Source organism: Poromitra crassiceps (assembly GCF_964638095.1).
Source record: "Poromitra crassiceps genome assembly, chromosome: 4".
Lineage (NCBI taxonomy): Eukaryota > Metazoa > Chordata > Actinopteri > Beryciformes > Melamphaidae > Poromitra > Poromitra crassiceps.
The window spans coordinates 33,316,254-33,328,949 of record NC_139626.1 but is presented as its reverse complement, the minus strand read 5'-3'; the positions used below and the strand labels follow the sequence as shown (position 1 = coordinate 33,328,949).

At 46.4% G+C, this 12,696-nt stretch overlaps 1 protein-coding gene across 2 annotated transcripts in view; it reads right to left on the bottom strand.

Moving 5' to 3' along the window:
* Window positions 1-426: 426 nt before the first annotated feature.
* Window positions 427-12,696, bottom strand: part of itgb4 (integrin, beta 4) — a 45,959-nt gene continuing 33,689 nt past the window's right edge. The window contains exons 31-41 of one of the 2 annotated variants that reach the window (XM_083635565.1): window positions 11,787-11,969; window positions 11,194-11,322; window positions 9,804-9,974; window positions 9,170-9,355; window positions 8,519-8,653; window positions 7,703-7,852; window positions 7,405-7,593; window positions 5,339-5,494; window positions 4,726-4,890; window positions 3,385-3,504; window positions 427-1,510 (exon numbers count right to left, since the gene is read on the bottom strand). In XM_083635565.1, the coding sequence (XP_083491691.1) occupies window positions 1,374-1,510; window positions 3,385-3,504; window positions 4,726-4,890; window positions 5,339-5,494; window positions 7,405-7,593; window positions 7,703-7,852; window positions 8,519-8,653; window positions 9,170-9,355; window positions 9,804-9,974; window positions 11,194-11,322; window positions 11,787-11,969 (1,721 nt within the window). In that variant the 3' untranslated portion in view covers window positions 427-1,373. The remainder of the gene's footprint in view (window positions 1,511-3,384; window positions 3,505-4,725; window positions 4,891-5,338; window positions 5,495-7,404; window positions 7,594-7,702; window positions 7,853-8,518; window positions 8,654-9,169; window positions 9,356-9,803; window positions 9,975-11,193; window positions 11,323-11,786; window positions 11,970-12,696) is intronic. The other variant, XM_083635564.1, reaches the window with a different exon arrangement.

Sequence of the window (12,696 nt, the reverse complement as noted above, 5' to 3'; positions counted from 1 at the left end):
CCGACTCCACCGAGTTGGTTGCTTTTGGTCTGGTATCGTGACATGCAACAGCGAATTCCTACAGTAAATTAAAAAAGAAAGAGACTTGTCCAATGAGCACCGAGGGGGACTAATGAGTAGTCAATCAGCGTCAATAAACGGGCGGGATAACGCCGTTGTCAAGTGCGTCGGACCTAACAACAATGGAGACCGCGATAGACGCTGCTATCAAGGCTGTTTTAATTCAAAAATTACTAATTACTTTGAAATCCAAACAGCATTCTGCTTCAAAGATATTTTATTCAAAGGAGAGATGTTTTTTTTTCCATTCTCCCCACTGGATTATTCAGGCGAATACATTGTTGGTCTCTAGTGATTGGTTAGGACATGTTGGTTTCTAGTGATTGGTTAGGACACGTTGTTGGTTTCTAGTGATTGGTTAGGACATGTTGTTGGTTTCTAGTGATTGGTTAGGACATGTTGTTGGTCTCTAGTGATTGGTTAGGACATGTTGTTGGTTTCTAGTGATTGGTTAGGACATGTTGTTGGTTTCTAGTGATTGGTTAGGAAGGACATGTTGTTGGTTTCTAGTGATTGGTTTGGGAAAATCAAATTCCCCTAGGGGATTTCCTCGATGGACATCGGTTAGAGTGGAGGCAATGTCAGACTGAAGATGGAAATGGAGTGTAAGGAGTTGACAAGTGATTCTGATATCAGGCTATTCCCAAAATCTCCAAACTGATCAATGACTTTTCAAGGATACATAATAGAATTTCCATGTAATGTGAGGCGGTGACTCTGAATCAATACCAGAAATGATTACTACACTGGACAAATAGGACACACCTCTTTACATTGAAATAAAACATGAACGTTCCATAAAAATAGAAATATTAATATAAAATGCAGCACTAAAAAGCAGCACTAAAATCCAATATAAATGTATTACGTGGAAGGTTATGCACGGGAGATTACTCTAACAATTTCATTACAGACAACAAAATTCCATTACTTTTCGCAGACATTCAAGGATTTGACTAACTCCATGACTTTTCCAGGTTTTCCATGACTGTGGGAACCGTGTGTAACGCTGTATGATTTGGGTAGTGGTGGTAGGGTGACTGTTGAATGCAGTAAAACAGAAGCAACAGATACCAATAACAGACAAAAACAACATAATGTTTGAAATAAGCCTCATGTAAGGAGGCGGGACAGCGGCGGACCGTTTGTAACAGACTTGACCTAACAGCCACCTCTCCACCTCTTCCTCACATGGGAGCACTCTTTATTTTGCCGCAGGATCTCCCACCGTCCCACCGTCCCACGCACGCTGACGCCCACAGCTTTACCCGACACTCCGGGAAGATGGTCCCTTGTGCGGACGCGGGTAGCTCTTAGGATTCGTAAAAGTGCTCCATCTTCTTGGTGACAGTGGTTCCTCCCACCACGCTCCTCTGCACCACCTCCCGGGTCACCTGGCGCGTCACCATGCCACTGGTCTCCGTGTGCTGCGTGCTCATCATCATCCCGTCTGTCACAGGGGGAAGAGAGGTGCAGTTTGAGTGCCTAGTTTTGTCTAGGTTAGTGGTTCTCAACGTGGGGGTCCGGAGACCACCAGGGGTCCTTGAGGGGGTTCAGGGGGGTCCCCAGCAAACTGATGAACTTTTAAACTTCACTATTATTTCAATTACAACAAGTTAATATGATCATAGGATGTAGAAGAATGACTCTTTCGGTCATAGTTTCACTGTTATCTCTCTACCTATAATATAGATAGTCATGGAATTCTGGACAAAATCACATCTGACAATAGAATTTGTAGTCCCAAGAGTGAAAATCTGAATTAAAAAAATCTGAAAAATGGGGGTCTGTGGCTCTAATGCATACTAAATTAGGGTCCTTGATAGGGTGGGAATTTCATCATTTTAGGGGCAAGGCCATTTGCCCTTCGGCATCACAATTTTGTGAAGAGCGGTTTCTCTGAAATGTGTTAAAATGAGCTAATTACACATCATTTGCATAAAATGAGACCACTGACACTTTTAAAGCAACTGACAGTAGCAGGCTGGTAGCAGTGCAGCCATGGCCTCCATTGCCTCTGTGAAATTCCCAGCCTGGTCCTTGATCTGAAAAGTGAGAATCCCTGGTCTACTGTAGGTGTGTGTAGGTGAAGAGTCAAAGCATCTGGTCCAGGTGTGTGTAGGTGAAGAGTCAAAGCATCTGGTCCAGGTGTGTGTAGGTGAAGAGTCAAAGCATCTGGTCCAGGTGTGTGTAGGTGAAGAGTCAAAGCATCTGGTCCAGGTGTGTGTAGGTGAAGAGTCAAAGCATCTGGTCTATAGGTGTGTGTAGGTGAAGAGTCAAAGCATCTGGTCTAGGTGTGTGTAGGTGAAGAGTCAAAGCATCTGGTCCAGGTGTGTGTAGGTGAAGAGTCAAAGCATCTGGTCTAGGTGTGTGTAGGTGAAGAGTCAAAGCATCTGGTCTAGGTGTGTGTAGGTGAAGAGTCAAAGCATCTGGTCTAGGTGTGTGTAGGTGAAGAGTCAAAGCATCTGGTCTAGGTGTGTGTAGGTGAAGAGTTAAAGCATCTGGTCTATAGGTGTGTGTAGGTGAAGAGTTAAAGCATCTGGTCTAGGTGTGTGTAGGTGAAGAGTCAAAGCATCTGGTCCAGGTGTGTGTAGGTGAAGAGTTAAAGCATCTGGTCTAGGTGTGTGTAGGTGAAGAGTCAAAGCATCTGGTCTAGGTGTGTGTAGGTGAAGAGTCAAAGCATCTGGTCTAGGTGTGTGTAGGTGAAGAGTTAAAGCATCTGGTCTATAGGTGTGTGTAGGTGAAGAGTTAAAGCATCTGGTCTAGGTGTGTGTAGGTGAAGAGTCAAAGCATCTGGTCTAGGTGTGTGTAGGTGAAGAGTTAAAGCATCTGGTCTAGGTGTGTGTAGGTGAAGAGTTAAAGCATCTGGTCTAGGTGTGTGTAGGTGAAGAGTCAAAGCATCTGGTCTAGGTGTGTGTAGGTGAAGAGTTAAAGCATCTGGTCTATAGGTGTGTGTAGGTGAAGAGTTAAAGCATCTGGTCTAGGTGTGTGTAGGTGAAGAGTCAAAGCATCTGGTCTAGGTGTGTGTAGGTGAAGAGTTAAAGCATCTGGTCTAGGTGTGTGTAGGTGAAGAGTCAAAGCATCTGGTCCAGGTGTGTGTAGGTGAAGAGTCAAAGCATCTGGTCTATAGGTGTGTGTAGGTGAAGAGTTAAAGCATCTGGTCTAGGTGTGTGTAGGTGAAGAGTCAAAGCATCTGGTCCAGGTGTGTGTAGGTGAAGAGTCAAAGCATCTGGTCCAGGTGTGTGTAGGTCAAGAGTCAAAGTATCTGGGATTCAATACAACTTTGCAAATACAAATGCATGCCATTTAGATGATGTGAAAGACCTGAGAAGTAGGGGTCGTTGAACATGGTGTGGGAGACATTGGTTCGGGTGTTGACCTCTGTCGGCATGTGGTACTCATCTCTCCTCGTCATTGATTGGTTGCTGTATTGAGACAAAGCACCTAATGGGAGGAGGAGAAAGGAAAACAAGATTTTAGCATTGACTCTAAGAGGTTGTGGATCTGAGATGACGCTAACACGGGAATCCCACTGGTTGCATTTGCGTTGCGTTGCGGCTGTGCTCCGGTTTTGCTACGTGCTCTGTGCTCCGGCAAACACTAACCGGCTGCGTGCAGAGCACGTCACGGCTCCGCTCCGCCAGACAGCTAGAGTGACGAGACCGACAAGTTCTCGCGGTGAAATCGCGCGAGACAATTTGTATGTGGGATAAATACAACAACAAACAGGCAGAAGATCATTGTTCCCAACTGGCGAAGCAGAGGAGGGGTGGACTTGCTTGGTGTTGTCCTTGTAAAAAGGATGTCGTGTCATATATTATTTTGTGGTTTTCCACTTCAATGATTAACTTTTCCTCATACATGTTTGTCCTCTGGCTTGATATTGAATGCTATAAAACACCTCTGCCCTGTTGATTCCATGCCTGGCTCCGCCCAACTTGCTGCAGCTTTGCTCCGACATCCGTGGAAAATAGAAGCCTTGCGTATCTTTTTCGGAGAGCTCCGGATCGTCGGAGCTGGGACGGAGCGGAGTAGGTGGGAGTTGACACAATGATTAGAGTGGAAACATATCGGCTCCGAAGCCATACCGCACCGCAGACGGACCGAACACGGACTCGTGGAATGTGGCCGTAAGTGTTAGCCTGGTAAACCAGCCAGTCATGTGAACTCACATTTCATTTTGTTCTACCAGTCCATCTAGCCTCAAGCCCTGGGAGGGTGTTTTCAGGAATTACAAAGTGCTCTAGCCTATCAGCGAGCCGCCTCCTAGTTGACATCGTAACCGGCCAATCAGGAGCGCCGCTGGCAAAACAGTAATGGCTGCCTCCGTGGATGTCCGCATTGAGCAGTAATGTCAATGTGTGTTGAGTTTAAACAGCCATAACATGCAGTTATTGCAGAAATAGACTCAATAACAACAATTAAGCAAGTACAGGAGTACGCAACAGCTGAGATTCTCAGCAGAAAATGTGTTTTTGCCGTTCCCCCGAGTGGATTTGGATTTGACTGGATCCAACGCTGATTCGCTGAAGGAGTTGTCTGTCAAGGCAAATAGGCAAGTGAAAGTTGGAGGCCAGACGGTCTGGTAGAACGAAATTAAATTTCACGTGAGCGGCTGGTTTACCACACTAGCCAAGTGTGTTTCCTCAGTGGAATTCTTCTTACTTCCGTCCTGAGACTCAATGGTGATGATGCCCTCCCTCTCCGGGCCGAAGCCCTGCGTGGTTCTGGCCTGAACTTTGAACTTGTAGGGCACGTTCTCCGTCAGATTGGGGACCGTCAAGCTGGTCTCGCCGCTGTCTCCATTCACCTGGAAGGAGCGCACGTCTCCTGGAGGGAACAGGGAAGAAAAATGCTTTGGACCTTTCAAGGACTTTCCAGGTCCAACTCCTTCAGATTCAAGGAGGCATCACAGCAAAGTTTGAGACATGGACAAAGTTATATTACTCCAACAGAACTAGCAGGCTTTACAGAAACTCACAGACACCCATTAAAAAGAGAGAGAGGCTTGAATGTGTGAACACTTCTCAACTGTGCTGTTATGTAAAAAGCTGTTATATAAAATATATATTTCTCTGCTTGCACAAAATATATAAACTCAAGCACTTTCAATGACCCATGTCTATTTATGTTGATTTTCAAACATTTTCAAGGCCTTGATTTCAAGGACCAGTGAAAACCCTGCACTATTTTTGTAAACATCAAATTCAGAAATTGTACAATTGTAGACTTTTGCCCAAACAGCAATGTGTCTGTTGAAATATGTCTCATGTCTCACCTCCACCATGCAGCTGTTGGCAGGTGACCACGTAGCCCAGGATGTCTCCGTTGGGTTTGCGGGGTTTCTCCCAGCTGAGCTGCAGCGCGTCGGGACTCAGGGCGGTGAAGACCAGCGGGCCTGGAGCGCTGGGCGTGCTCAGAGTGAACGGAGAGCCTGTGTGAAGAAAGGGTGTATAGGATAGGATGGATAGTATATTAAAAACTATAAACTGATTACATATTATGCTATTTGGTGGCTACTTTTATCCAAAGTGATAAACTGTATTTTCCCATCCTTATATAAAAGGGAGTAAGTGGGTTCTGCAATTTTGGTCACGTTTTGGTGGTCATGTTCTTCTTCTTCTTTGGTGTTTTATGGCAGTTGGCATCCTTTCTGTTGCATTACCGCCTCCTTCTGGACATCCATTGTTTCCCTAAATTCTGTCCTTCTGGTCCTCTTAGGTCTCTTCTTCTTCCTCCTCTTCTTCTCATTGTCTTATGGCAGCAGCATCCAGCTTAGTGGAGCATTACCACCACATTCTGCTCCCAGTATGGATCAGACAATCAATTTATAATCTAAACCCCTAACACACTCACACACACACACACACACACACACACACACACACACACACACACACACCTAAACTACTTGATACGCTAGTTAAAAAAACTGGGTTCGGGTTAGATACAGTATATGTAAAAGAGCAGGCGAGGCCACGCAGCAGCCAAGCTGCGGGCGAGGCCACGTAGCGGCCAAGTTGCGTATTTCATTTATATATTTTCTTACTGCATACAGCTTCAAATCTTTAAGATATTTTAATATCGCATGTAAAATACATATATAATTCAGAGTACCTCATTCATTTTCATACTATGTTCTAGTGTTGAAATGGTTGGTTGCATTATATTTAGTGCACCCAACTTGTTAAATTCCTATTTGCACCCATTTATCTTTGCTTTATCCTATATCGACCCTTTTCACAGGAACCGTTTTGAGGTGCTAAAGCAGTAAGTAAAGCAGGGGTAACCAGTAACATTAATGATGGTTCCATTCCATTTAGGTGTTCCAGTGCCAGGGCCCTCATTAATGTTATTGGTTACACCTGCTTTACCACCTCAAAACGGTTGCTGTGAAAATGGCCTATTATTTGCTGCTGCATCAATATTACTCTATCCACCTTATTTCTAGCTGCCATGATGTCTATGGGTGCTTCTAATAGACGGTTTTAACTTGACCAAAAAAAAACGTCTATGAGGGTTTTACAGCAGAGCCATTCTGCTCTACAGCCGTAAGGGTTAATGTGTCACTTTTATAAGTTTAGAAAAAAAAATTGACGGTCAAAGTAACCATTTAGGTTACTCTTGTGTGCAAGCGCGCGGGAAGTGGGGAGCTGCCGGGGCTGCAGCCCCTTCTGGTGGTGGCCTCAGCCCCTGCACCTTCCTGACGCAGCCCTATTATCTATCTGCAAAACAAGTGCCAACTTCACGCGCAAAGCGCGCCGCAAGTCCGGGTATATGCGTCAGCCCCCCTTGTGGGAGATAGCTTCCCGCGCGCCTGCTTGTGTGCTCAGTTTATCAAAATAACGGCTATTTAGAAATCTGGTTTTCATTTTCAGCTTTATTTTATGCATTAAATGTCGTTCGGGTGCTGGGATAACATAATGCATTATGGGTAGGGGCTAATGCTAGCGGCTAACGTTAGTTACTTTACATGGCAGTAAAATGCCACTGAATGACCAAATTGATTTAACTTTCGAGTAACACTGTTTCCATACGGACCCCCAGCGTTGGTTAGTTGTTTATAAGGTGACTATATTTATAACGTTTATAACGTACTCCGGTTTCCGGTTTATAATTTGGGTCTGAATACAGCCGAATATAACAAAGGAAATGGCAAGCTGCAACAATCAAGTCATGTTAAACCGGACCTTGTACCCATAACTATTTTACAGTGGGGCATTCAAAAATAAGGTGGATAGGGATCATTGAAAGTTCTAATCCAATCTACAGAGCTACATATTGTTTTTATAGGTCACGAAACACTAAGGTGGAGTGAAAAGGCACAGGCAATCAACCTGGTACCTGGCATGGGGCTGAGGGGACTCTTGGGGTCGACGGCGGACTCGATGGTGATGACTCCCTCCCTCTCGGGGCCCCAGCCCTCCTGGCTCTGGGCCTTCACCTTGAACAGGTAGGAGTGGTTGGGCAGCAGGTCCTGGATGATCACAGAATTCTCTGCCGGGTTGCCCACGTTGATGCGCTTCACGTCGCCTGGGAGGGGAGGAGAGGACACATCAAACACACACACACAGAAAGGAGGAGATCCCAAGGCACTTTAGGGAATAGATGAAAACAAAGCGAAACATGCAGGTGAATGTACCTCCGTTGAGCAGCTGGTAGAGAACGCTGTAGCCCAGGATGTCCCTCTCACAGTGGGGCTCCTGCCAGCTCACCTTGAGGGCGGTGGGGCCCAGGGCGGAAAACACCAGCCTGGTGGGGGTTTCTGGGATGCCTGGGGAGAGCCTTGTATCTGGGGTGGGGGTGCATAGAGAGGAGAGGGGTGAAGAGACTGAGGGGTGTGGTCAGTATAAAGAGGTGGTGCAACTCTGGATGGAATCAGAAGAGGGACAGAGGAATACAGTACTGTCGAGAGCAAGGACAAGACAAACAGAGGGATGGAGAGGCAGAGAGGTACAAGTCTGAATGGTTTAGCATTAACGCATCACAGCGGTGTTGTGTCAAACAGTGAGTCAGATTGCAGACATTTAAACTTAAAAATCACTAAAAATCACTGGATTGGATGTATTCCAGGCCAGAGAGCAAGTAACATAATGCAGAGTCATAAGGATAATTTCAAAAGAGATATATAACCCATCCGTAAATCATGTTTATTATAGTCTAGTTTCCAACTATAGGCCTAAACAAGGATAGTAGACATACCAAAGACATATAAACATCGGTAACAATACTATATACTATGTACGTTGTTATATACAGTAGACGTACTTATATAAACTGGGCGATGCATCTTTAACAGGCTGCACTGCAGATTGCAATCACTTTTTGGCAAACACTTTTTGACAGAGAATCACTTTTTGGCAGCTAATCACTTGTCTTTTTGGCACAACACCTGCAAGGCAAGCCCATCCAGTGCCCTCCGTGCCTGCCCGTGTGTGCCTGTGTGCTGCCCACTCACCCTGCAGCACCCTGTCCAGGTTGAGCAGGGCTTCGTTGACGTCCGACGACTGGGTCCTGGCCCTCGGACCCTGAGACAGGCTGTAGCTGAACTGGCTATGAGAGCTGCTCTCAGTCCCACTGTAGCCAAAGCCACCTGAGGGCGCATTGAGCCCAGCGGATAGAAGTGGTGCAGAGGAGAGGAGAGGAGAGGAGAGGTAGAGCAGGTGGAGGAGAGGAGAGGAGAGGAGAGGTAGAGCAGGTGGAGGAGAGGAGAGGAGAGGTAGAGCAGGTGGAGGAGAGGAGAGGAGAGGAGAGCAGGTGGAGGAGAGGAGAGGAGAGGTAGAGCAGGTGGAGGAGGATCCAAAGATGGAAGAGGAGAGAAAGTGAAGAGTGAAGGTTGAGAGGAGGAGAAAAGGGCGACAGTCAGCATAGCGTTTGCAAAGTGTGTGTGGAAAAGCTGCTGTGCAGCCAACAGCCCCCGTCCCCTCTAACAGATGTAAAGCCTGCTGTGCAGCCAACAGCCCCCGTCCCCTCTAACAGATGTCCAAGCCATTGGCCACTCAGATAGCTTCTCCCCAAAGCCAAATCTCTCTTTGGCCAGAAACGACACGGCCGATAAAAAAAAATGTACACTTACTTTCGGAACAAATGAAAATGGTCCAAGCCTTACCGAGATCCGGGAACTTGCTGGCCACATCGCCCATGACGATCGAGTCCCGGATGTTCTCGTCGGTGTAACCCCTGTTCTCCGAGCGCTTCCTCATCACCACTTCCTTCGTGTGCACTCCACTCATCATGCCGCCCTCCATCATACCGCCTCCGATCATCATGTCCTGCCTGCGAGAGAGCGAGTTCCCTACATGGGAGGAGGAGAGAGGATGAAGATCGGTGGTGAAGGTGATGGGATGATACGACCACGATACAATGCAATAAATAAAAGTGCAATGACAATGACAGTGGCATTGTGCAGAATGATGTTTATTTCTGAGACACAAATCTTTCTAGCAATGGCATTAGCTTGCTAGATTGTAAAGAATTTTAAAATGTCATTGCAAAGGGGCAATAATGTAATTTCAATGGAGAGTTTTTATTTTTGTGTCTCATTTGTCCAGCAGAATAAAATGGAGCCAATAGGCCTATTGTGATTTATTTTTCTGACCCACATTGTTGTATTGCAATATACAGTATTAAACTTCAATATACATCATTATACTTCATATTACTACATATTAAACTTCAATATATCGTCTCATCCCTTTTAAAGATAGATAATGCCTGGATCTAACACCTGGCAACCATCTTACCTTGTCCCGACATGTAGGTGGTTGTTGTCTCCATGGTGGTCATGGAGCCTCCTGCCCCTCTGTAGTTGGAGCTCAGGGTGGACATGGGAGAAGACGACGTGGACAAGTTGCGCGACACCGAACCCCCCGGAAAAAGGAAATTCTGGTCCCACTTCCCGTTCAGGATGTGATCTGTAAAACAGCACAACGGGAGCCGGAGTGGTCAGCGGAGAAAAATCTGAAAATCAGGCCTAAATCAAGCATTCCCAAATGATTTAGACTAGAGGATACAAATGCAGCCACAAGGGAAGAGAAAAAAATCACAGCTGCAAGAAAAAGTGTCATCACACAACGCGCCCTGCAAAGACGGGGATGTATGTACTGTATGTATGTGTATATATACTGTAAAGTAGATCAACCTGCTACTTCAACAGCCGCACAGTAAATAAGCATTGACATGTACAGTACACCTCCCCAACAAGCCTCCAGATCGCCACCTCCCGAGTGGGACGGAGAGAGGACAGACAGAGCAGGCACCTGGGAAAGCCTGCCCGTGATCATCAACTGGAGGCGGGGCAGTTGATGAGTGTGCCCCCAGTGTGCCCCCTTTGTGGGCGGGTCGTGGGAGGACCCGGGTGCAAAGGCTCAGGGACAGACGGGACAGGGGACAGGGACGAAGACTGAATGATTAGCCAGCTGACGATGCTTCCCCACAGGATCAAAACGCGGAGGCAGAGAGAAACGGCGACCGCATGCCTGCTGGGCGGATGGGGGGTGGGTGTTGGCGTGGGCTTCACCTGGCTGGGGTGTTTGGGCACGGCCGGGGCGGGGGGCCTCGTCCGAGCTTGTCTCTGTATCGGTGCTGACCCGGCGGATGACGTCCACGGCCTTTCTCCAGGACACCGCGCGGAGATCCAGCTTGGACCCCACCAACTTGACATGTTTCCAGCCTTGTTATCGGGGTAGGAAGTGGGAGGGGGAGAAGCAGGCGGAGGACAGGTTGGTAGGCAAGATGGATCAATGGCGCGGTGAAAGGTTCTTTGATAAGAAATGACTTGAGCAGGAAGCTATGATATCCATATCATATATCCTGGAATAACTCGATCCACATTGACAGTGATGGCTCACACTCCATCTGAATCCTCCAGACAGACAGAGGCCTGGCAGTCACATGCATACAATATGTACACAGCCAACAGAAGGGTCCGAATGTTGCAGGATAATGAGTTTACACTATCTCAAGTCACTGTGTATGTGTACCGACTCAAGTCCAAGACCCAAGTCCTAGATCTGTGTACAAAAAGATTGAATGCAGGTATTGTATCGTTTGACTGGAGACGTTTCGATACTACTTGGTACTGGGTTATTTTTTGGAGTAGCGATACCCACCCCTAATTGGCTGTGTACCTACCATCCCCAGAGACGCTGGGAGTCTTGGAGCTTGGGGGAGATTTCAGCACCTCGCTGCTGTACATCAGATAGCTGTCATACTCATCTCCTGCCTCCGCATCCACAATAGGGATGTCGGGGATGATGGGAACTAGGGACAGAAAGAGGAGAAATAAATCAGCATCAATTAAGTTCAATACAGAAAGAATGTGTGGTGAGAATAGGATAACAGACTATGAGCCATGAGTGATTGGAATCCTTACTACACAGCAAGCATTTCATGGAATGAACCCAATGAACCCAAACATGAACTCAAACAAGCAATATGATTTTATGGCACAGTATTGTTTTAAACAGCTTTGCAAACTGTTTTGAACCGATATAAGAAAGATATATAGGTGCCGATTTCACAGAACGATGCAGGTAGCAGCTCTGCTCCAACTGTGGATGTTGTCTCAACTTTCATATCGGCGCTATATGGATTATGGACACAGGTTTTCAATGTCGGCGCAGGCTGTCGCATCGACATCTCTTCCAATATAAATGTTTGCTGGGTACTCTTTTGAGGAAGACCCAGACTCAACAAATCCCCTGGATGTTTGCCCCCACACTTACTAGACAGAGGCCTGGCAGGCTGTGAGGCCAGGTTGATGGTGGCGTCTCTGAAGGGGCCCCAGCCCACGTTGTTCTTGGCCCGGACCTTGTACTGGTAGGTCTGCGCACTCTGCAGGTTCTCGATCAGCAGCATTCGCTTCTTAGGGCTGTCGATCTTCACTTTCTTAGCTGCTCCCGCCGGTTCTGTGCAGAGGGGAGGGACAGCGAGAGGCCGAGTCAGGATGTCATGCAAGTCACATGATGCAAGTCACATGATGCTACAGGAGACCATCAGAACTGGAAATTGATGATGCTTAATTTATGCTTAATTGATTATGCTTAATTGATGCTTAATTAATGCTTAATTAATGATTAATTGGCCATGCTTAATTGATGCTTAATTGATACTTGATTGATTATGCTTAATTGCCACTACAGGATGATGATTAAGAGGTATGAGGTGGTGTGAAAGAAAAACCATTTCAGCAGACATCTGCGTAACATTCATTTGTATGTAACCATAGACTGTATACAAATATGGATGTAGCCACCGTGATGTTTCGAGTTTGGCATTTTCGCCTTTTCTTTTTTTTCTTTTTTGCCAGATAGAGCCGCAGCACCGCCTGCTATTAGTCTGTGATCGGTGACCTGCAAAATCACTGGACAGGCGACCTGCCAATCACGCCCCCAAGGCATAGTGTGCTTTATCGTCTATTTGACTCTAAATGGGACCATAATTAATCAAATAAACATCAGGCTGTATTGAAGAAGACTTGAAACTAGTGATTGAGAACATGAACTTACTAGGAAAGTGTTTACTGAGGTCATTAATCAAGTGAGAAGTAGGGTCATTTTCCCATTGACTTCTATACAATCAGACTTCTTTTTGCAGCCATAGACTGTATAGGCCACATGAGAAACCCAGATTGTT